The following is a 26,079-nucleotide window of genomic DNA, read 5'->3' as shown; positions in this document are numbered from 1 at the left end:
CTTACCTTACTCCTGTGCTGATTGCGTGATTTGATGAGACAAGTAAAGTATTAATGTTCGTCTCATCCGTATACAAACTAACACTGTACGATTTATAAAAGTGATTGCTTCCAATTTCATTGTGAGGAAAAACTTTTAATCTGCCATGCAATAAGGTTTCTTTGAGAAATTCTATTGATGAAGAATCCCACTTTGAGCTACCAACTGGACTCGGGACTACGTCTCTCAAACTGACACGTACAGCCTATAGGAAAGTAATTTTAATTATATCTAATCATTAATATATAATATTGAAAGTAAAAGAAAAATTACTTGAGTTGTAAGAATCATGAATTTTTGTTGCATTTTACGAAGTTTTGAAAAGTTCAATATTTCTTTTTTTCCAATATCGACGAAGAAAACTTCGGCCGTTTGTATGCAGGGGATATCACAGATGACAGCTCTGTACCAGTAGCTATCAATGTTTTGAGCAGCACAAATCATTCCTGTAAATTATAATAATTTACTTATTATAAGATGTACATTCAATATTATATTATGTAAATGTAATATTTACAAATAACTCCTACGAGTACCGTACGTACCTACATCAGGTTCATATATAACCTGGCTTTTAGGTTTTCCTTTTTTATACTCTCTTTTCATTTCATCTTTCAGTCTTTCGAAGCTTTCAGCGTTACCGTTTATCTGCGAATAATATGTGATTAGTTTCAAAAATTGACATTCGAGTATCTTAAAAAGTTAAAAAATAATTCTTACTTTTACGATGTAGATGGAATCAGGTGATTCTACGTGTGAACATCTTACGGACGTGAATTTTGAAATTTTCAAGTCTTGAAGGAAGAACTTTCTTACTGCACTTGGATTTGTTTTCTGTTAGTTAAAAAGAATTATTCCAAACTTGAGAAATTTTTTAATATACCTAATTATTGTTAAATAAATAAAAATTAATCTTATTTTATTTTAAAACAAAATGACAAATTTTCCAAATTATTCACTTCTTTTTCAAGTTATAAAAAGCAACGTACCCTAAGTGTTCTCGAAGATATGAAAGTACCAAATCCCAAAACTAGAAGATTATCTCTTAAAGATATTTGCCTATCAATATTGTTGCTGCATAGATCGACGAAATAGGTATTCTCACTAATGTCGTATATATACATTATCACTGGTTTAATGCTAGAACAAAATAAATAGAGATTGTAAAATATTGTTAAAACTACTTTTTCTTACTCATAAAAAAGTTGATTTTAAATACTTGTTTTTAATCAAGTCCATCATAACTGTCTTGGTTGCCGAAGATTGCCATTTCTCATCTTTCGGCTCAATATCATGCAAAGAGCATTTAATGGCGAAGGCAGGTGGAGTTGAGAAATGCTGAGAAATATATCGTATCTCGTGAATCAAAACAGTACTTGTGTTTCCATAGTCGATAAAAAATATCTCATATGTTTCTTGATCCTGTTGATTCTTTTTTATACTTTGAACTCGACCACGATACCAACGATCCAGGTATTTCACGATGTACAATGAACCTGAATTTAAGTCATTATTAATATAAAATTTAGAATTAAAAAAACACTTTTAAGATAAAAACTTACCTAATAAAATGTCGGTAGGCCATTGATCATTTTTCATAGCAGCGGCAGATAATTTTTCATCCAGAGCCTTTAGTTTGTCATTTAGACACACTTGTCGAACGTAGAAACAAAAAGGATCCGCTATGTGTGTTACATGCACCATTACACGTCCTCCTGCAAAACACATTTGAAAATAAAATATTATTTTAAAAATGAATTACAAAAAATTCTACTAATATGCAACCTTTTACTAGTGTATCGTCCGGATTGTTCATTGTTGAACAAGTCGACATAGCTACCGAAGGCGTCGGTGATGGAGGCCGTGTTTTTACTTCTGTCCATAAACCTTGAAAAATAGAAAAATATAATAAAAACAAAGATTCAACATGAATTTGTATTAAAATACTTATCCGAACATAATTAAATGTAACAATTGTCATTAGAAAAATTTGAATGTGAAAAAGGTTAATATTATCTCATTATTTTCTTTAATTACAAATCATTTTAATAGTTTAATTCAATTTTATTTAATGGTAAAAAATAATTTTAAAAAAAATTTTTCCACTTCTATATTAATTAATGATTTCCAAATGAAGAACTCAGATAATGATAACTCATCATTTAAAATGAAATAAACTTTTATAAATTCAAATTTTGATTAAAACTTTTTCTATATGTCTCTCAAAAATTCAATTGTACTCTAAACCTACTTGGAATGTCTTGTAGATTTATTGGTTCTAAAGTATAATTGGGTGGTAAGTTTTCACTTTTGAGTAATGTGAATGGCACGATGTCTGGAACATGAATCGAGCAGTGATTTTTTAAAACATCTAAAATTGTTTTGTCAGCTTCAAATCTGAAAAACAATAAAACATATTAATTTTAATATTCGTTTCAACAATTAAGAGAATTTACCAAAAAAAATTTTATTTTTGAAATCAGTGTTTCTTTTTTGAATTAAAAATTATTGTAAAATAATTATGAGATAGGAATTTTTTATTATGTAGAAGACAATGTTTTTTATTTCTATGAAAATCTTTAGGACTCAAAGAAAAAAAGCATTAGTTTTTTTAAGAAATAATAATAAAAAAATAAGAAATTTACCGACCGACTTGGCCTAGAAAAAATAAAAGATTTTAGAAGTTTAAAAAATTATGGACAGCAAAAATTAAAAATAAGATGTAAAGTTAAAAAAAAAAAATAAGTGTATAAATTTATTAAAAATTGTAAAATTACCTGACTCTTTGGTCAGTAGTTACAGTCTCCTTATATAAGTGACAAGGCAAATTTGCAATATTGTTCATTTTCTTAATAAGGCTGGACAAGTCAATGTCTGATAGCGAGTTCCTGACCGACGCTGCCATCTGTGAAAAAATAAAACCAATGAAATCATTTGCAATCATAAAAAATAAAATTATTATTTTCAAATTCAACCCACCATTAAGCCGTTTTCTAATAGTTTTTCATAGTCATATAATTGTGTTTTGATGTTTTCCATATGATTTCTTAATGCGGTCCGTTGTGATTTCACTTTTTCGAGCAGCTCTCTTTCAATGAGTTGAAGAACGCCGTGTATTTGAGAAAAATATTGATTCACATTTGCCTCTTCCAATTCACTATTTTGTAGCTGGTCTGGAAAATTGATGTATCTTTGTGTTTTCTGAAACAAAAAAATAGATTTTTTAATACAAATGTATTGAAAGTAAATATACAAAGTAAATTCCAAACTAAATTGCGCTACACATTGCAGTATGTATTAAAATTGATTTTAAAGAAAAGATTTGCATGAATAAAAAAAGTAAAACTAGTTTTTCATAACATTTATTTTCATTATATACAATATGGATTTTTGGTACAAAAGAAAAAAAAGTTGCTATTCATTTTCCTCAAATAAAGTACATAAGATGTACTGATTTCAAGGATCTCATTTGTTAATTTATAGAGTTTGTACTCTCACTCAAAACCTTTTTGAGAAAACGATGTCGACTTTCTTGTGATTAAGTTTTCACGCCTCCAGACATTATTAACCCTGCACTCCAAGAAGAGCACTCTCGGCAAATTGTTTCGACCGTAGCTGATTAGTATTTTAAACTTTTTCAAGACTCTCCTTAAAAATAATGCACCTTTTACCGCAATAATAAAGTCTTAATAAACTACTCGTCTTAACAAGACATATTTGATGAAGCTTATAAACGTTAAGAAAGGATTTTCCTCCCCCCGAAAAAAAAGAAAAACAATGCAAGTATTATATTTTCAAAAAAAATATCAATAATAATTTTTAATTCCAATTTCCTTAATAAATAAAAATAAAAATGAAATTCATAATTATTCGTAAATAATATAGATGAGTAAAATTGAGAAATGTGATAAAGGTATGATATTCTGTACTGAATTCACACGTACTGCACGTTTGCGAATGTGTCCTATGTAATTTCCATTCGACTCTGTTCTTGTCAAGTTAGAAACGAGTAAGAGTCCTTTTGTCTTATGATTAGTTGAAATAGTATCTTCAAGACGTGATAAGAATCGTTCTCTACTGAAAATGACAAAGTTTAAGTTCTGAATGAATTTCAAAGTTAGAAAAATTACAAGAACAGAATAATAAAATTTTCTGCAATGGAAACTTGAATTAAATTAAAAAGCAACTTTACAAAAAATATATACTTGTACATTTATATTACTTTTTAAAAATTTACATAGCTCTTCGAAAATAATTAGAGCAGAATACCAAAGTCTTTTAAAGTAATGGTCTTTGTAACTTTCATAACAAATGTATATTTGTTCTACTTTTTCAATAAGTATGGAACTATTATTAAATATAAGTCTTTCAAAGTACATACAATCGATCAAAAAAAGAAACTTACATTTAAAAAATATATTTACTCTGTATATCAATTTTTTTTCTTGATAACAAATATATAAAATGTAATCAATTGTTTTATTTTCAAGAAATTCATGAATCACTTCCTGATTAAACGTTACGACACATAGCAACAGTAATCAGCAACTTTTATATCAAAACCTATAAAATGTTCCAGCGTTGAAAAGTGACTGCATATAATTTCTCAGGAAGAATTAAGTAAAATCAAAGTAAGTAATTTATTCTGTTTTGTAAAAACTTTACTAATTATTTGAAAGTGGTATATAAAGTTTCTCAGTGTTTGTATGAATTATGACTGTTGAAAAAATATATTTGTAATATGTTGATGAAAGCTTTTATTAAAAATCCTTCCGATGCTAATTTTATTACTATTTTAAGAATTGAAATTTAGATATTTAAATGTTTAATTATTAAAAATAATTTTCAGAATGAAGGAAATGTGGACTTTTTTCATCTTTATGATGGCAGTGTGTCTAGTAACGACAAATCCGTTGCTTCCCTTTCAACCTGCTTTAGACAATCAAAATTTGGAGACTTCGAGAAATATAATAAATCAAGTTTTTATTACTATTAACTTAAATAATACAAACAATACAGTTATTCCTGTGAAACTTGAGGACTTTCAAAAGACTGGATTACAGATTAGTGGTACAAATTGTACAAATTCTACAACAGCAAAACCACCTACGCCAACTTCTCCTCCTTATTCAACAACGAGACGTCCATCTACAACTCATTATCCAATATATACAACAACTCCGTATTCTACACCAACTTATCCTCCTTTCTCAACAACGAGACGTCCATCTACAACTCATTATCCAATATATACAACAACTCCGTATTCTACACCAACTTATCCTCCTTTTTCAACAACGAGACGTCCATCTACAACAGATTATCCAACGTATCCTACATCAACTTATCCTCCTTTCTCAACAACGAGACGTCCATCTACAACTGATTATCCAATTTTTACAACACCTCCGTATTCAACAACGAGAGGTCCAACTACAACAATTTATTCTTCTTCAACAACAGACTATCAACGAAAAAGTAACAATCAGAAGTGACATATTAAAAAATACAAGAATTTAAATAAATTGTGAATTTTGCATGTAAATAAAGTTTTTATTCTATATGAAAAATAAGTAAACAGGGTGGCGAGTTTTTTTTTAATTTAAATTTCCGGTTTTTCCCGGTCAATTTTATAAAATGGCCCTGTCAAATTTTTATCAACAATTAAACACTATTGTTGTATAATTTTTTAAATAATCAAGAATGAGAACGAAAAAGCATGAAGACAAAAAAAAAGGGGTTAAAAAATTATTTTTTGATCGAACTTTATCTTTTGTTTATTAACAATTGTTTATAAAAAATTGTTTACTAATCCCAAACTGTGGCTAGAACTATTCCTAATTAATGGAATTTTAAAATTATAAAATTTAATACGTTTAAATTAAATTCTTTTTAATTCTATTATTTTTTGTAGTGTTTTAAAAGTCCACTGCTTCTGAAAACGTTAAATTTAAAAAAATCTTAACTTCCGTAATTTTTTAAATCATTGAATTCTTTTAACGAATTCTAATAAAATTTTCAAGAATAATTACATTTTTCGAGGAATTAGAGATCTTATAATAGTTTGAATTTTGAAGAAGAATTTTATTATTTACAAAGATAATTGAAATTTGAAGAGAATTTTTATAAATTTTTGAACATAAATAAATTTCTCATGAAATTTTCTAAAATTTTCAATTAAAACCTTTTGAAGTTCATCTATTTATAAAAATTGTATAGTCGCAACACTTATAGAATTAAATTATATTTGAAATTTACAAGTAAAATTATTCATTAAATGATTTATATGTAATAATTGTATGGTAGCTCTTCAAGAATTAAGTTATTTAAAACAAAATTCAATTGTCTCCAAAAATTCACGTAAGAATGCTTTTAATATTCAATTATTATCTAAAATTTTAACTGAAATTCATTTTTAAATCAATTTTTATTAGAAAATTCTACGAGAATCCAATTATTTAAATACAAATAAAATGCAAATAAATAATTTATTGAATTTCTTCATGTTCCTTAAAATTCAATTTTTTGGACGATTTTTAATAAAATTTTTATGAATAATTACATTTTTCGAGGAATTCGGTTAAAATTGTATTAAAAGTAATTGATATTCTGAGATGAGTTTTATTATTTTTGAAAATAATTGAATTCCTTTTGAATAATTGAATTCTTTTAGAAGAGAACTTTTTTTTTAATTTTTGAATATACTTAATTGAATTTCTGCATTCATTCGTAACTTCTCCATTATTTTTAATAATTCTACAATTTACTCCGAAAGTAGTAAAAAGTTACCAGAAATGCGCAGAAGTTTCTGACAGTTTAGATTTTACTATGCAAATAGTAAAAGTTACTTTACATTTTTCTCCGTGTAAGTAATAATTTTATCATAGTTGTTGAAGAATTAAGTTATTTAAAAAGAAATTATTATCAGAAAGAGAAAAAATTGAAGGCTTTTGTTTTGTATTAGAATTCGTGGTAATTTAATTGTTTATAAGGCAAAGAAAAAAGACAAACATTCAAAATTTTCTTCTGAATTCTAAAATTTAAATTTTTTCCACTACTTTTAATGAAAATTTCTGACTTTTCCCTGACTTCCCTGCCCACGAATGTTTTTGGGGCGAAAATTCCAAATGTGACTAGGACCTAGGATATGTAAGTAATTCTACAGAAAAGTGTATTCACTTAATTAAAAAATGAATGAAAGACCTCTTTGACGTCTTGAAAATGTAACCTTGCCTCTTGTAACCTTGAGAGCAAAACTTGAACCATGACAGTTTGAATGGGGAGAGAGACGATAAAGAAAAAGAAAAAGAAAGAAAAAGAATTAGTTTTGTTTGTAAAATTTGTAAGGCCTAAAGAATGATTCTGCAGTATCTGGTGTGAAAATCTCTCGAGGCGAATCTCGGCTGATTGTAGTTACTCAACGATCAGATCGTGCAGTAGGTGAGAGGCATGAGCCTCTCACAAGTTAAACGGGAACAACCTCATCCTTCCCGGTGCGGTGCGGTGCGGTGGCTCTCCTCCCGAGACTTCTTGCTTCAAGTAAGAAGGTTGCCTTACCATTGCCTTACCAACTAAAAGACAGTGAATTGGAATGGAATAGCAGAGCCGATACTCAGTCTTTCTTGCTGCAACGACCGGTAACCACGCGGCTACCGAGACTGCTCGCGCAAAAGCCACTCCCGATCTAGTGCCGATTTTTGCCGATTATTGCCGGTTCCTTGGTCATTGTCACACCGGGACAATGACGTTGTGTCACGCTCTCATTTAGCAGCAGCGAGTCTTCTTCCCCAGAGAAGAAAAGAAAAGAGAAGAGTCGAGAAGTTCACCTGAGAACTAGGAGAGGAAGATGAAGTTCCTCTGGTCTGTATTCATCCTCGTCAGCGCTCAAGTTCTTCTACCTCTCGCTGGTGAGATATATTCTTCAAATCCGATCTTCCGGTTCAGAGGTTATCGCTCCAGTTATTGACACTCCACCCCATTCTCATCTGCAATTCAAAGAAAATATTACTCTCCGAAATTTATCAACAAATTAATTCTTAGCATCAAAACAATTCACTCTCAACAAAAACAATCGTATTTTCAATTATATTTTTTCTTCTAAAAGAACAATGGATTCGCGTCATAAAAAATTCTCTAATAATAATTATGATTCTTTCACGATACCTGTATCGCGAAAGAATCATAATTATTATTAGAGAATTTTTTATTTAACTATACTTACTCGTTTCGTAGCCCCTGACTAACTTTTTCAAAATCTGTTAGGAATCGTTGTAACCATCGTCTTCCTAGATGAACAGAAATTACAGGTTCTCTGAAGGTTGAAATCGCTAAAACAATAGATTAACTTTTAGCAGATTTAACGTACGAGATTTTATCTTTAACTCAAAAGTATTCACACATAGTAATCATCTTCATTGTGATTTATTACATTGAAGAAAATCTAATTTACCCTCTCGGTAATATTATTATTTTTCTATACATAAATCATTTGGAATTTTCTTTTCTCTTCTTTTTGGGTAATGAAACTTTCAAAATGCTTCAATTTCTATCTGTTTATAAAAAAGATTTTACGAAATAACAAGACTGATTGAGGTCTGATAAATAACAACTGATTTAAAATAACAAGCTGTAATGTAAACCAATTGAATTTCACGCAAAAGGAACGAAGTTTAATTAAATCTAAGCTCATAAAACAAACAGGTGCCAATAACTGTTCAAAAAAAAAAAAATAAATAAATTGTCTATTTGTTTCTTTTTAGTTTTTGTTAATTATTACTTTCTTAAATTAGAGGATTTTTTCTCTAAATATTAGGTAAATAATAAGGGTATTTTAATTTTCAAAAAGTAAGTTTGGGAATTTTTAGTAATAAATTAGTACAACAGGGTATAAAATTTATTTTAAAGATTTTTTTACTTTTTATTCTAATTAGTTTTTTTAAATCAAATTTTTTCTTCTTCTTGTTGACATTTTTTTTCCAGATTCGGTAATTTTTCTTTAAATTTTTAATCAAGATTTTTGTTACAACGTTACTTTTGTTTTATAATTCCGTAAATTTTCCGTTATTCTTAATTTACACTGAAAAAAGTGTATTTGATTCAAATAATCGGTTACTTGTCTATTATTAAGTAAATATTTGGTTGTATCAATTAATTATTATTTGGTTAATTATTATTTCCAAATGAATCTTATTTGAACAAACAATTCTTGAAACAAATACTATTTAACTGATTCAAAGAATAATTAATTGGCAAAAATAAATATTTATTTTGATAATTGACAAGTAATTGATTATTTGACTAAGATAAATTGTTTTCAGTGTACGATAAGTGAATTTCAGTAAAAAATTAGTAAAATTTACTTCGGACTTGGTAAAATTTCCTTAAAAAATAGTCAAATTTACTATTAAAAATTGTTATTTCCAAAGAAAACTTTTACAATTCCCGATAAAAATTTCTTTATAGAAATTGTAAAGATTTTCTTGAGAAATAGTAAAATTTGTTAATTGGAATTAGCATTTTAATTTTTTTAATAACATTTTAATGTTCGAGGAAAATTAAAAAATTTTTTATATAAAAATAAACATTTAAAACTGTAAAATTTGCTATTAAAAATCGTTATTTCGGGAGAAAATTTCGTAATACCCGAAAAGGACATTTCAATAAAAATTAGGAAAATATATTTTCAATAAAATTTATTTTGGAATTAGTACAAGTTTACGTAAATTCAAAATAGTTTTAGTTTCATCTCGTAAATAGTGAAAATTACTGTTTGTTACCTCGTATAAAATTTGTTTAAGTTTTTTTTAAGTTTTTTATAATATTTAAGTTTAAAAACCCTGAGGAAATAATACAAAAAGATTAATAAATTTCAAGATACTAATATTTTTCCAAAGTTACAAAAAAATGACAATTTTCTTAGAAAAAAGGAGACGATTTTTATGATTTTTGGTATTTTAGAAAATTTTATTAATTTAAGGGGATGTAAAAGTGAGAGAGAGGAAAAATAGGAACGAAATGTGATCTTAAAATTAAATGATAGCTTTAGACCAAGTTTCCAAAAATTAGGTATAATAGTTATAATAATTAGGTATAGCAGTAGTTTACAATTAGTAAATTTTAAATGTAGTAGAAATTACTATTTATCAGTAAAATTACTAATTCAATAGAAAAAGTCAATAATTCAAATTAGCAAACATTTTTACAAATTCAAATTTAGAAAGTAGCTATAATATTTCGTATTTTATAATTTTATAACTGAAACAATATTTTTACTTACGTGCGGAACAAGTTTTTTTTTTATCAAAGACACTTAGATTTTGACCACTAAACTTGTTTCTATAAAATTGAGATGTGAAAAGTAAACAATAATTTTTAAAATTAAAGAAAAATAGAAGAAATTCTTTAAAATACGCACAGAATAACTTTTTTGAAGAGCCAATCTTTCTCCTGCCGAGTGTTTAGAACTTTTCTCATGCAAAGAGAAAGAAAACCGCGTTTAACCGCGAAAACCGCAAGCTTAGGAAATAGACTTATTAGATCTTGTAATTTTCAATGGCTAATGGAAAAATCATTATGCGCGAACATCAAATTACATTTTTTCATAATGTGAGACTTTTAAGCAAAATGCACGAATTTAATTTGCGTTACACAAACGGAATTGCTATTATTTTTCCCCTTCAAAACGACATTTAATTTTTCGAAAATAAGTTATAGTGTAAATGAATTTTTCAAGAAGAAGAAGAAGAAGAAGAATATTTGAAGAATTGAATTCTATTAGTGAATTATTTGTCGACTTTAGTAGGTAATCTTGTGTTCAAAGCAGAGAGAAGATGGAAGACGTGTGTGTGTGTGTGTGTGTGAGAAAAAAGAAAAAAAAATAAAAAAAGAGAAAAAAAGTGGAAAATTCTGTCAAACGAATTGCCGTGTATTTTGATTTTCTTTCTACAACTCAACCGTCTTTCTGTGGTAGTTGTTTTACTATTTCAGCAAATCATAGTTTCTGCCTCTACGGCTCTTTAGTTTCTTTCCATCTCAGTGGATTTTACGCGGCACTAGAAGGAAATGGATGATTATTAAAGGCAAAGAAAGAAAAGGGGAAAAAGGAGTCTGCCTCTAGAAATACAAGGCTGCACTTGTTTATAAAGACGCTCAACTTCCATTTCATAATTTTCCGCTTCTAATATACATTAATATGCATAAACATTTATAACTAAAGAACAAACGGGGCTTTTCAGCTTGTTTTTTTGGCGGATATATTTGAATCTTGCTTTTCAATAAATATTGAAATTATACGAGCGAATTTAATTTTGATTTTGTGTCAAGTGCACGTAAAAGGGAGCAATAATGTATAGTAATATTGTCCGACTGGTTAGTAAACTAAATGAATGCGAGAAAGCTTTGCTTAATAAGGTAAGGGTTTGTTTGCCATCAAACACACCACCCGCTTTTGGACTCATCGCTACTGCGATTATGTTTAATAATCTGCCTGATGGTGTCCTCTAATATTTAGTTAGTCAACGGACAAAGCATTGTCGAGAAAATTCTAAATTAATCATAAAAAAGTAATGTCACTTCTACATACAAATGAATTAAATTATATCTTTTATTTCAGTTATTCATTATTTAATATTAATTCAATTCAAGAAATTATCAACAATTGCTTAATCTATCAAGAATGTCGATATAATTTAACTAACAAATGAGAATTCAAATCAGAATCAATGGAATTTTGCAATTTTACAAAAATTCTATTGTCGCACTTTGTTAACTTTGTCAACTTTGTCAATGACTCATATAAAGTGCAATTAGATGGATTTTAATTAAATTTTCTCTTAAAAAAAAAGAAAAAAAAGAAAAAAAAGAAAAAAATGAGAAAATAAAATTGAAATGAGAATTTTCCAGAGTTTTGTCTCTTAAACTGCTTTTCTATCCCCGACAAGGTACACATAAAGCATCCTTATTGCGAAACGTGCCTTATGCTAATCTGAGGCTGGGATCAAATCGCTCGATATCAATGAGGGACTTAAGGAGGACGAGGTTGAGAGATCCTTGAAGTTGAATTATTCTCTCCAGTTCCAGAACCAGATCGAGTGCAATTGCAAATAGTTCGCATCGAACGATCAAGCCTTTCGAATCGGTTCACGCGAGAGAGCGAGAGTCATGTTGATCGTGAATTTTTGTGTTTTTTACTCTGGAAAAATATTTCCCTCTGTGTGTGGATTCATGAGGGATTCCGGTTGAAGGGTGAGAGCAAAATAATATTGCGAATTCAGCGGAGAGGATCCTCGACGTTGCTAAATCGGCAATAAACAATATACTTGCTTGCAAATCGACTGGCGCGGCGCGGCGCGGCGTATTAAGCCAACTAACTTGATGTGCTCAAATTAAAAAATACTCAAAGATGAAAATTTCAATTACTTCATTTTATTTTTAATTGATTTTCACTCAAAGATTAAAAGATCTTCACTTCCCATTTCCAGACGCAGACACATTTCACTTTTTCCTGACCTTAAAAGATTGTTCAGGGTTTGCCACAAAAATTTAATTTTTTAAATTTAAATCCCCTGATTTCCAGAGAAAATTTTCACTTTTTCCCTGACCCTAAAGAATATTCTGATTATTCACTCTCAAAATTATTAGCTGATACTCAAAAAATTTTTAATAAATATTTAATTTTTTTTTCCATAGGAGTTAAAATTCTTAAAAAGATTCAAATTCAAACCTTTTTGAAATTCAGTAACTTATAAGAATATTATTATAAAACATGAAGATATCGATAAATCCGAGTCTTCGACTCGGAGTGATGGCTTTCTTCATGTTTTCTAATAATTAAAGATGTATGAGTGATAAAATCACTATTTTTATTATATTAGAAGAATATTGTTACTGTAACTTCTTCAAAATTATTTTCCATATTTCAATATAATTATTATTTTCTAGAATTTTTAACTAAAATTCTTCTTTAAATCAATTATTTTTAATAATTTTCGAGAAAGTTCTGTTTTGAGAATTTTTATAAATCCATTTCTTAACAATTTCATTTCACGAGAAATGTCAATTATTCGAAAATTCTTCAATTAAATATAAATTAGTAAATAAAAACTTGAAATAATTTTAAAAAATTTGGATTAAGCTCTTTGGGAAAAATTAGTTTCATAGAATTTTTAATAAAAAGTATGAAAACTTGAAATTTTTAAATATTTTAATTTTGAAACCTTTACAAAATTCAATTATTTCTAAAAATTACAATTATTATAGTAACTTCTCCAAAATTCAATATGATTATCAATAACTTGAACTGAAATTAATTTTAAAATCAATTTTTATTAGAAAATTCTACGAGAATTCAATTATAAATAATTTTATCAATAAATTTTTAAATAATTGAATTCTTTTGGGAAATTTTATTAAAATATATTATTATTAAAATAATATACAAATTATTGAAGTAAGAAAACTTTATTTTAATTCTATTTTAAATAATTGATTTCCTGTGAAATTTTCATTTTTTTGGAAAATAATTTAATGTTCGTGTATAATATTATCAAAATTTTTGTTTAATAATTGAATTTATTTGGGAAATTTTATTAAAATAGAAGAGTATTGAAAATAATTGAATTAAGAAAATTTTTTGAAAATAATTGAATTCTTGTGACGAATATTGTTATTTATGAAAATAATTGAATATTGCAATGAATTTTATTAAAATTCCTTAAAATAATTTAATTTTGTCTTGATAGTTGTATTTATAAAGATAATTGAAATATTGACAATTTTTTTTAGATTTTTTGAAAATAATTGAAATTTTGCGAAGAATTTTATTAATTTTGAAAATAATTGAATTCTTGTGATGAATATTGTTATTTATGAAAATAATTTATAAAGATAATTGAAATGTTGACAATTTTTTTTTGGTTTTTGAAAATAATTGAATTTCTGAGAAGAATTTTATTAATTTTGAAAATAATTGAATTCTTGTGATGAATATTGTTATTTAAGAAAATAATTTAATTTTACATTTAATTTTATAAAAATTCATGAATATAATTGGATTTCGGCAAAGAATTTTGCTAGTTATAAAGATAATTGAAATGTTGACGAGAATTTTTTATTTTAATTTTTGAAAATAATTGATTTTTTGGAAAGAATTTTAAAATTTATTAAGACAGTTAAATTTTTTCAAAGAATTGCGTTAAAATTTTTAAAACTAAAACTTATTTTAACAGAATTGAAATTGAAAGTTTAAAAAAATACTTCATTAAATGATTTATAAGTAATATAACTTTATGGAAGTTCTTCAATAGAATTAAGTTATTAAAAATAAATTATTGTCAGAAATAGAAAAAATTGAAGGTTTTTTTAGAATTCGTAATTTCATAGTTTATGAGGCAAACAAAAAAGGAAAAAAATTCCGAATATTCTTATAAATACTAAACATTTAATTTTTTCCAGTACTTTTAATAAAAATTCCTGACTTTTCCCTAAAGTCCTTTATTTCCCTGACCTGTGGCAACCCTGTTGTTCTAAAAATTATTTATCGAACATTTTATACTCGTGATATTAAATTTAAAAAAATAAATCTAAACTCAATTTTGAATAGAACAAATTTAAACCTCCTGTTTTTCGTCCTTTTTAAAAGGATGACATTTATTTAAGGATAACATTAATATGAGATTATTTTTGCCGAGCGTAAAGTGTATTACAGGTATATAGAATATTATTAATAATTTGCTTGGTTTCCTCAGTTTATATTTATATTTTCATTGAATCAACTGCTGCCTCATGTCTTGCTCTATTGATTTGTTGTGCTTTTCTGCTTTTTGTCTTCCTTGAAGTTGTACAAAAGAATAAACTAGCTCTTGTTCTCCTTTGAGTTTTTTTACGATCAATCGACATAATAATATCGGACATAAAATAAAGAGGCGTTCGTAATACGCGCATCCAGTTGCTGATACTGTTTGTCGTTCATCTCTTCTTTTTGCCCCATTGTTTCCAGTTTCTACGTCGCAAGATATAGAAGCCATTCTCCGTTTCTCTGATGCGAGAGTGATAGAGGTAAAAAGATGAAAAGGCATCGAAAGGGTTTTACGAGAGAAACCAATATTCTTTCTCTCCGCATATATAAAATGGAAAAAAGGAAAAAAAAACCTGAGAAGCATTTTGAATAATACAAATGAAATGTAATTCAGTGACAATTGGAGAATTAAATACTTGGTGATGATTTTGATGACAAAGGATTGTCTTGGATTGTTTGTGCGATTGCGACCCTGTGCTTGCACGCTTTGTGGCCGGGGACGGATGGAGGAATAACGATAATAATGCATGTTCACATTGCATTCTGTGCGCGAACATTCCTCGCGTGGGTATAAACCCCCTTCGCGCGTGTACCTATTCGTGCACGTACGAGCATACATGTCGATGCGGTATTGCGGTAGTTTGCGTCTCGTCGTGGCACGTCGGGAGATCGAGCATGACAATATGAACCCGAGGAGAAATCAGAGAGGCGTGAACGGAGTTATGAATTAGCTCCCGCGCACACCATCAACCAGTTTCCATTTCCATGTGGGAAACTGCCGACGAGAAAAGTCGACGGAACCTGCATTTTCTTGTAAACTCTACTCTCCCAAATCGTTTCGATCATCACTTTTTTGTATCATTCGATGACGATTTCAGAAATAACAAATTGACGTAATAACCAAATCATCCTGCTTGCTGCTTTATTATAAAACAGGATTCGCGCTTTTTTCTACACTTCCTTTCACACACAATATTTTTACATTATCAGAGTGGATATGTGAGTGTCACTTTTGATAATCCTGTTATAAACAGCACATTTAATTAAAATATGATGCACCATCTCTCGCAGCAATGTAAACACGATTTTCAATTGATTTTCAAGAGAAATTCGTCACAAATTGAGAGCAAAAGAAATAGAATGATACATATTGACTAAAACTGATCAATGCTTTTTGGTAAATAGTATAAAATATATGAGAACAAATCTGCTTTATATTTTATAATATCAAATTGTACGAAAAAATATTAATATTACCCAATTATAACTATTATTTCCAAACAGTATAATCAGGGTTGCTACAAAAATTTTATTTTTCTCTCATTTTCAAACAAAATTTTATTAGATACTCAAAAAATGTTCTATTACATTTCTTTACCCAGTTCTTTAATTGTATTCGAAAACGCATGAATAACTTCTTTTTTAAACAAATATTTAACCATTATTTTTCGATGGGAATTAAAATAAATTCTTCAAAAGATTTAAATTCAAACCTTTTTGAAATTCAGTAACTTATAATAGAGTTTAGATTATCGATCACCCCAAATATTAATTATAAGAATATTATTATAATTTTAATGAATATCCCTAACTTTTCCCTGACTTTCCTGACCTGTGGCAACCCTGATGATTTAGCCTTGAGTATTGATTTTCGCGCATAAATTTTTCTTTTACCTGAAGCAGGTTTTCTGCTTTTATTAAAGATTTTCAAGGTAGGTATTCCAAGCCGTAATCATTGGCACTTGATAAAGCGTTTACAAGGCGTAAAATAATATTAAAAATATTTGAGACTTGCCAGCAATGAACAGTGAAGCGATTAATTATCGTACGGATCAGACATTCCTCAGCTCAAAAACAGAGCAAACAGTCATGAAGCTGACAGGTTTCTTAGTTTTATTATCTTCCTGGAGATTATCTTTTTGCGTCGATGTTTTCTATACGCAGAATGCCATATCTGTTTTTCTACTTACAAAACCATAAAACTTGAATGTATTCTTATAGTTTACTTTATATTAAACAAAGAAAAAAGAAACTATACAGAAAATTTATATTAAAAACAAGTCATTAAAGTCATTACGGTTATACAAAAATAAAAACAAATTTTTTCCTTTTAATTATTATTCAATTAATAATCTTTATCATATCTTAATTGGATGTGAGTTCACACATTTAAAAGATATTCCCCAGTTTATGTAAGATATCTATAAAAATAAAATTCTGTACAGCAAGATCATTTATATGCTTCTGATTGCCGTAATCATAAATCTATCGCGAGTAGTTACTGAATGTCATGATTATAAGTCAATAAAATGGAAAATTCAATTTTAATAATAAATTAGCAATAATACACTATTACTGTTCGCCACTAATCTTGTAGAGTTTTCAAATAGAGATAGATAAACTTGTATAGAATTTTCAGCCAAAAGAAATTTAACCTCGCCAAAGCTATCTAGGCTATTTGCACACAAGTATTTAAAAATTAACAAACCAGTTATATCGCGCTTATAAACATTATGTATTCGCATTTCATTAAATATCGATGACTCACAAATCTATTATTTATTTTCCTTTAGTCCTTCTTTTAAAAACTTAATATTTAATAAATTTCACTCTCATATATCATAAAGGAAAGTAACATGTTTGATCCAGTGCGACAGAAACTAATGATTTTAATTTAAATGTTGATATAATTGATAAAAGAAATAATAAAATATGAAATGCGTTATTTAATTAAATATTGATTGAATAATGTTTCTTTTGAAACACAAAGGAAATGTACTAATTCAGTTTCTTTTCTTTGGGAAATTTCCTCCAAACTAGATTTTCTTCTAGAAAGATATTCGTTGTCAGGCTTTGAAGAGACTTTGAGAATGTTAAAAATTTATTTCGAAAAGGAAAAATTGTCCAAGCCACATTAGTGAATTTATTTCTTACAAAAGTGACTAAAAATGAAAAAAGAAATAATTAATATAAAATGAAACTCGACACAGATTTCTTAAAAGTATCAAATTGATACTAAAGTGGATCCACAGTTTTTCTGCAGATATCAAATTGAGACAAAACACGAATCTTTTGATTCGTTTGCAATTCGTGTTTTGTCTCAATTTGATAATTAAAGCGAAAAATTAAAATCAATTTTTGGTATTCGTTGCAATTTGATACTATAGGTAAGGTTAACAGTGGAATTATTAAGTTTTGATTCCGGATATTGACTTTAATTTCATTAGGATCAACTTAAACATCCTTTGACTGTGATGTAAATTCTTTGGAGAGTCTATGATAGCGGTACAATTGTATCATCACCACAACATAAGTTTTCTTTTGGTTTAAGTTTCTCCCTCGACAGTAACGTCATCTAGCCTCCTGTGAAATAAACAATAATTAAATTGCGAATCGCATTATCCTTGTGAGTATAACAAACTTTCTCGAGTCTTCGTCGCCGACTTCATTGTCGTCGATGTCACCTGCTCGACGCTAGTCAACGCGACGGTACGAAAACGAGGACGGGCCTACCTACCTACCTACCTACCTACCTCATATATGGGAAAATTCACAACGACGCAAACTTTGAGTTCACTCCCATAAAGGAGTCAGTCCTGCGTGCCCACTATATACTCCGATATATTATTTAAGTTGTGTGCTTGTTAATTATCTCGAATAACACATCTCGTGCAATTTTAGAGAGCAACCACACAGAGACCGACACAAAGTTAATCTCAATATTCCTAAGTCCTTTAATTTCTAATCACGCGCTTCTAAATTGCATTTTTTCCACTTTAATTACACCTCCGACACTTTCATACACTTTTAAATTTATCTCATTAAAATTAAGCGAGACATTGAGAACGAGAACGCGTTATAACGTTGATAATGGTAGAAAACAAGAAGGCAACCGAATTGTCACGCAGGCTTCGCACTCGTCTACTACTTTTTTTTAGATACACTACTTTCAATTTACATTTATTTGGAAATTGTCAAATTTAAATGAAGTAAATGGGTTTTTTCATAAAAATAAAATCAAACTGCTCCATGGTATAAAGAAGTCTTAAATTTAGGCAAACTTTTTTTTTAACTTGAATAAAATAGTAATTCAAAAGAAAAGTATACTCACTAATTGTGTCGAATCAAAATGAATTTCATTGATACAGAAGTTGAATGCTTACCTGTAACAAAAAAGAAAATATTTATATTGTGGGCTGTACTTTTCAGTTATAAAATAATAACATAAGCATCATAGTTGAACAGACATTGAACTGTAAATTTGTGAAATTCATAAATTCATTATTTATTTCCAGTGCAATTGTACAAATTTTCACTAATTTACTGATGATATCTACATGTGAAAAAATATAAGGGAGAGAAATTCTGAAAAAAAACCATAATGACTGTCAGAGGCTTTAAAATTAAACAATGGTGTGTCACGAGTACTTACAATTGGCTTTCATTTGTTGGAAAGTACAATGAGTCAGTGGTGCCAACATGAAAGTCCTTGTATGAAATATCTCCCTGTTATATTATACACATATATACGTATAAATAATCTCGCTGTTTGTATTTTATTCTGGCGAGTTAAATTCTGAATTGATAATAGTAATACGAGGAAATAGGTATTAAAATGGGTAATTTTTTTTAACCCTACGTTAATAACAGTTATGGTACCACCTAAGGGCAATAGATAGAATAACTTTCCAATCTCCTATCTTCATGTGATTTACTGCTCGCTTCCTCTCTTTTCACTGCACTCACACTCACACTCACACACACTCAGCATTACGATTGCACAAAATACCTCTCATTACATACTATTATTACTTAATAATGGTCTTTAATCGACTAAACAACATAGAACAACATGGAAAAAATTATTGGTATTTTAAAAAGAAAATTACACGGCAGCAAACTAGAATTTTCAATTTTATTCAATTATTTCGTTTATTTCGTTTATCGACGAAAATAAATAAAAATATAAACTTCTTTTCTTTAAAAAAAGAAAAATAAATAAAACAGTTCTAATTGCTACGTGGTTTAGATAAAAAAAACCTTGAATCAATAATAGATTTATTCTCAATTTAATATTTGGAATTTATTTATGAAAATGTCAAGGACATTATTGTGTAATAGTGTTTGGTTATATTGTATAAAAGACTTTAAATAAACTTGTCAGTGAATAGTAATGACAGGATTTCAATATATCAGAAGGAAGCCATTAATTTGCGCTGTTATTTTGAACATCCGTCATCTGTAATGTAAGTTGAATGATCTAAAATCAATTGTAAATTTAAATTTAGCCCGGAGCTACTTTAGTAGCTCTAGACAAATGGCAAAATGATTCAATTTTTACATTTCCGGTATATAAATTAATAAGTATTTTCTTTTTAAAATAAACAACTTATAAAACATTTTTCATCGTTTATTATTGTTATAAAACCGATTGCGTCAAGTATAATTAAATGTATATAAGAGATAGCAAACTTACGCACCTATCTATGCTATTTCCTATATCTGAGAAACGATAGCGGTAAATCAATTAGAACAGTCCTTATAATTGAAATTCAAAGGAAAGTATAATTTGATGGAACGTAAATGTTCCGATTAGAAATTTTATATCAATCAGGTAGATAGACAAGGGAAAAGTGTCAGATCAAATAGAAATTTTTTCATTTTCGTAATTTTTATCAAATATTAGTCAAAAACATTTTCAGAGTATCAGAATTTTTTAATAAAATTGTGAAATCTCATAAAAATAAAATGCGCGCAAGTCATACGGGAGGTGAAAATCTATCTAATTAAGAGAGTCATTAAAATATTCTTCCAAGTATGCGATAAATAAAATTAAATAGAATTTTGAAAAATGAACAATTTACGTAATGAATGTTAATTTATATTCATTTAGAATTATCAATTACTGCACACTTTCGTGCAACTTTTTAAAAATGACAAATTGCATTTATAAAATATTGCACAATCTTTTTGTCAAGAAATTCCTATTGAAAAAGCTAAAAATGGAAAATAAACTTGTTATACGAAATATACAATTTCCTCAATGAAATTCATTAATTGATAATTGATATACAAAGAAAATGTTCTATTTTATCTACTTTTTCCTCAAATATGCGACTGTCAGATGTAAAAATGATTGTTGCAAAAAAATAGAAAACAGAGAAAAGAAAAGGTGAAAGGGTGTTTTTGTTGATTGACTTTCTTTCTATTAAGGAAGAAATTTTTCTTTATTAATGTACAAAATTAAAATGCAGTTAAAAACTTGCCTGAAAAATTATTAAGCTTATATCACATTGCGTTGCCGTTGTGGAAATTGAGTAGCTCTTCGCTTATGAAAAAAATCTTATAAATGTAAATGAAATAAATTATTCTTCTGTAAATAACGAGCGAAGTAAATAATTAAACGCAGTCAACAATATCAAATCTTTTTGTGTTCTATATTCCGCTTTTATTCTGCAAATGTTTATCGGTAAACACTAATCTTCTCTACTCACAAATTGTATTAAAATGAATGACAGAGAAAACTGATATTTTATTTCCCTACTTAAAGGGAAAGTCGATAAAAAGCGTTTTAACTTGCAATCTGGTATTATTAAATGTTCTTTTTCTATTATTTCAAATAAAATCATCTTATGAAGAGAAACTACAAATACAAACGATTGATAATATAATACTATGCAATGTCATGGATTTTACATATTCTTTAGATTTCTAAAAGTACATGGCTCGAACTAGGTCCGTAAAACTCCTTTTTTTTAAAAAAAGGTCCATAAAGTCCGGAATTTGATAGAAAAATACGAAAAGTTCGTAAATTTTACGATATAATTTGGAGAATTTTAGAGAAATGTTTGCAGAAATTCAATTCTGTTCAAAAATTTTTTTAAATTCTCGTCAATTCTTGGCAAAATTTCAATTACTTGAAAAAAATTTTCCTCAATTCAATGATTTTTAATATCTACTATTTTAATAAAAGTTCTCGAAAGAATTCAATTATTTTCATAAATAATAAAATTCATTGCAGAATTTCAATTATTTTTAATACAATTTTAATCAAATTTGTCCAAAAACGTAATTACTCTTAAAAATGTTATTAAAATTAGTTAAAAGGATTAAATTATTTAAAAATTTGTTGATAAAATTCTTTATGAGAACAAATATGTTCTTTGAACGTAGTAAAATTTACTTCGAACGTAGCAAAATTTACTCCGAAAGTAGTAAATGTTACCAGAAATATTTTACTATAAAAGTAGTAAAAGTTACTTTATATTTCTCTCCGTGTGAAAATAATTGAATTCTTGCTGAGAATTTAATCAAAAACTTTTTCAAAAAATTGAATTTCCATGAAAAATGTTATTATTAGTAAAAGTAATTGAAGAGTTGTATAAAAATTTTGTTAAATAATTGATTTTATCAAAATTCGTTTGAAAATGCTATTCTAAAAAAGTAATCAAATAGCAGTATAACGTAAAAAAAAGTAGTGAATAGTAGGTTTTAGTAGATGAGTACGAAGCCTTATAGCTTTAGGATCAAAGAAAATGTGAAAATTTTGTCTGGAAATCAGGGAGAAGTCAAATAAGAAAATGAAATTTTTAGCAATCCTGATTCTGTATTTGACTCGTGACGTTGTGTCAAGGGCGTGAATCTCCAAGATCAGTGTCGATTTATGGTTCGTGCCTCTTTATGCCGGCCTACATGTCTCGTGTTTCGTAATCTCTTTCTCTTACTCAAGACAGCCGAAAACTTGATTGTCTTTTGACCTTGTTGAATAGAATAAAGAATATGTTTCATTATTATAATGTATGTACATCCGCATTCGTGATTCTGTATCGTCATCATTCTTACATTGAACAAAAATTTGATTTTAAATCAAAATTACACTATTGCATAACTCTGACTCTACTTCTTTTCCAATTTGTACTCTAATGGAGGAATATTGATTTGAAAAATTGTGCCCAGGTCATTTCGTGTAGGCTGTTTTTTACCTAAATGTAGAAGGAAGAGAAAGTTCTCTATTATATAGAAAGGTGGCAATTTTCACAACAATGAAAGGGAAAGGGTTCCTGATGATTTCTTCTGAGCACGTGGTTATAATGTTTGGCCGTCAATAAGATATGTAATACGTTATAGAAAAGGGTGGGCTGGGTTAAAGTCTTTTAAAGTGGAGAAATAAACGTGAGATCGTGGGATCAGGGCGCGGCGGTCTGGAATTACCTTGAACCGATAGACACGACTTAATGACTCGGAGCTGACTAACGTGCTTTTTTTAATAGCAATCGGGACTATTTCTCGATTCAGATAGTGTCGCTGTCGCGCACTTCTCTCTTGCGATCACTTGCGATTCTAATCACAGAATCAACACCCATCGTGCGAAACTCTCTCAACAATTTTCCTAATATTCTTAATATTGAAAATTAACATAACTTTCATCAGTTTTTTATGTTTCGAAATAAGATTATCGCTTCCTTGATGAAAAATTCCGAAAACTTTTTACATCTTTCCTGAATCATTTACATATTTTATATATGTAAAATTTCAATGAAAATATTTGTTGTCACTTGTTCCTTGTAATACATTATGAAATACTGTATTCTTGTCTCTCATTGGAATTCCAGACATGTTTCTAGAGGTATGCATGAAAGATTTTAATGAACAGGTAAAATTTTAATCGGTTTTAGAAATATGAGGAAAACACCAAGAAATATAATATCGAAGTGGATGACATTATAAATTACCGCGAGAGTATCCAAGAAATAATTTGACATACACGAGAATCTGTGTAAATTATATTATGGTAATTTCGTGATGTAATAATTTTAGAAACATTTAAATGTATAAACAGAGAAATCCTCTTTAACGTTTTATCAATAGAGATTCCAAGTTGTAACGTTTATAGTCTCTCTTGTGAAGCCTGCACATTTTATACTTTCTTTGAGACCTTCCGTAACTGGTTGATCGCCGTATGAAGGCGCGCATTTCGCGCGGATAAAATAAATAACATCTTTGAAAATCCTACACTGACATTTGTTAGAACCGTAATTTAAGTTTTTATCGCATTGCCTCCTAGCGACGTAGAATGCACCCAACATTGGCACGTCGTTCGGCAAAAGCGTTTGATAAATCTCATAAGACACTCCCTGCTTCCGTCGATACTGCCAGGGTCAATGAAATTATCCCGACATGACGGGCTCTTACGAAATTTCCCAAAGAAGACGTGACTTTGAGACTTTGAGAAAATCAACTCAAAATCGTCTTTCAATCAAAAACTTTCAACATGTTCAAGATATTCAACTAAAATATATAATAATTTATCCCCATATTATAATGGCATCCACTCTTTCGGAATTCAATTTCTTCTTCGTTTATTCAGAAAATTAATTCCTCTCCGTATAATAAAAATTATTTTATTGCAGATCAAAATATTAAGTAGATAAGTTTATTAAACTAAGGACGTCTTGTTAAAATTTTAAAAATTAATATTTCAATAGTTTTCCAAAAAAACTCATTTTAATTAAAATGATACGATCAAATGATCGTTTGATCTTCGATTATTGTCGAAAATCGATTTTCCTATCTACAAAATTGCCAATAAATATTAGTTCGATTATTAATATTATTGTTATAATTTTAAAAAAGAATTGTAAAAGAAATAATGCTTTTAGGGCTCGAACCAATGAAAGTATTTTAAAATTAAAATACGGACGTTACGGACCAAAAATGAAAATACAAAAATTTTCATAATATTCTACACAAACATTCAATTATTTACCAAGAAAATAAAAATTTCACAGGAAGTCAATCATTTCAAATATCATTTGCATAAATTTTTTCGAAAAAATCAAATGTTTTAAAATTTGTCAGTAACTTCTTCGCAGTAAGTCAATTATTTCCATAAATAACAATATTCATCACAAGAATTCAATTATTTTCAAAAGTTTTAATAAAATTATTTTCAAAATTTCAATTATTTTCAAAAAAAATTTAAAAACTACCACACAGACATTCAATTATTGTCAAAAATTTAAATACTATTTTTATAAAATTTCTAAACAGAATTAAATTATTTCAACATTTTTTTGTAAAAATATTTGTAAGAATTCAATTCTTTTTATAAATAATAAAAAATTTTTAGGAATACAATTATTTAAATTAGAATTTGCATAAAATTAGTCGAAAAAAATGAATTATTAAAGTTTTTTATAAAATTCTTCGCAAGAATTAAATTATTTTTATAAATATTTAAATACTTTTATGAATAATAAAATTTTTTGCAGAAATTCAATTTATTAGCAGGATAAGAAAGAAGTAAATATTTTTGACGAAAATTAGAAAAAAGTCAGGAAAATAAAATATAGAATGGAATTTTTGTCAGTTTTGTAAAGCATGTCTAAAACGAGTTTCTTTTGGTCGTCAAGTTTAATTTTTCGATAACTACTTGTTTCCTACTTCTTTTTAGTTTGAAAGCTACTTTTTGAAAATTATAGAGTGTGAAGTCTGTATACTGATAAACTTGGTGGAAGAAATAAAATTTTGCAAGATTTCAACTCCTTTAGTACAAAATTAGACAAATAGAATAATAGTTCTTAAAATTTCTAGTCAAATTGTGTGGCGAAGACACTGAGGCGAGGATCGAGATCGAAAGGAGAAAAGCGTTAGAAAGTTGGTGTACATCTGAAGTCGATTCCGCATTCACTGGTTGCATCATTGATATCAGTGGTGTCGAACGATTTGTCGACTTTTTGCAACGGAAGAACCGGAAGTGTGAGATAATAATTCGACACGAGATAATGCAGTACGCGAGAAATATTTATCAGTCATGTAGCGTAAAAACGGCTCATACACCTGCCTCAAGTGTAATTAATCTTATGTAACACATTACGTTTGTGGCGTGTAATAGAAACCTAGATGCGCCAAGGAAAAATATTATAAACCCACGTAATGTGTGAGCGAAATGAAAAACTCGCCAATTCATAATTTACACTTGGAATAGAATTCCTACTTTTCGCGCATATATTAAAAAGTACATTTGACACACAATACCATTTTTTGAAAACAAAAAATAAAATAGTTATCACAGTTTTTCTGCACACATCAAATTGATTCGACATTTCGTTGACCAGTCACAGTGTAATCAGTTAACTGCAAAATAACGATAGGGAAGTTTAAAAGCATTTTTTTACTTCTATTTCAACGACTTTAGTATAAAGAAAGACTGAAACTAATTTACGTCGATAGCAGCTGTGTATTTA

General features: G+C 28.1%; 3 protein-coding genes across 4 annotated transcripts in view; 2 read left to right on the top strand and 1 right to left on the bottom strand.

Moving 5' to 3' along the window:
• Positions 1 to 26,079, bottom strand: part of LOC122500159 (RING finger protein 17) — a 147,659-nt gene that overhangs the window by 6,249 nt on the left and 115,331 nt on the right. For both annotated transcript variants that reach the window (XM_043608938.1, XM_043608937.1), the window contains exons 7-17: positions 3,019 to 3,240; positions 2,817 to 2,944; positions 2,291 to 2,436; positions 1,825 to 1,926; positions 1,602 to 1,754; positions 1,259 to 1,535; positions 1,029 to 1,179; positions 760 to 873; positions 585 to 687; positions 313 to 485; positions 6 to 244 (exon numbers count right to left, since the gene is read on the bottom strand). In XM_043608938.1, the coding sequence (XP_043464873.1) occupies positions 6 to 244; positions 313 to 485; positions 585 to 687; positions 760 to 873; positions 1,029 to 1,179; positions 1,259 to 1,535; positions 1,602 to 1,754; positions 1,825 to 1,926; positions 2,291 to 2,436; positions 2,817 to 2,944; positions 3,019 to 3,240 (1,808 nt within the window). The remainder of the gene's footprint in view (positions 1 to 5; positions 245 to 312; positions 486 to 584; positions 688 to 759; positions 874 to 1,028; positions 1,180 to 1,258; positions 1,536 to 1,601; positions 1,755 to 1,824; positions 1,927 to 2,290; positions 2,437 to 2,816; positions 2,945 to 3,018; positions 3,241 to 26,079) is intronic.
• On the top strand, positions 4,524 to 5,612 carry LOC122500164 (DNA-directed RNA polymerase II subunit RPB1-like). Its single transcript, XM_043608951.1, has 2 exons — positions 4,524 to 4,670; positions 4,889 to 5,612. Exon 2 carries the CDS (start codon positions 4,890 to 4,892, stop codon positions 5,532 to 5,534), a length of 645 nt encoding a protein of 214 aa, XP_043464886.1. The 5' UTR covers positions 4,524 to 4,670; position 4,889; the 3' UTR covers positions 5,535 to 5,612.
• The window catches only part of LOC122500165, a 43,723-nt gene continuing 25,114 nt past the window's right edge, over positions 7,471 to 26,079 (top strand). Inside the window, exon 1 of the mRNA XM_043608952.1 lies at positions 7,471 to 7,946. Within this exon, the coding sequence (XP_043464887.1) occupies positions 7,886 to 7,946 (61 nt within the window). The 5' untranslated portion in view covers positions 7,471 to 7,885. The remainder of the gene's footprint in view (positions 7,947 to 26,079) is intronic.

Source organism: Leptopilina heterotoma, unplaced genomic scaffold (genome assembly GCF_015476425.1).
Source record: "Leptopilina heterotoma isolate Lh14 unplaced genomic scaffold, ASM1547642v1 Lhet_182, whole genome shotgun sequence".
In the NCBI taxonomy this organism is placed as follows: domain Eukaryota; kingdom Metazoa; phylum Arthropoda; class Insecta; order Hymenoptera; family Figitidae; genus Leptopilina; species Leptopilina heterotoma.
The sequence above is the reverse complement of the archived record's forward strand: the minus strand, read 5'-3'. Positions and strand labels throughout refer to the sequence as shown.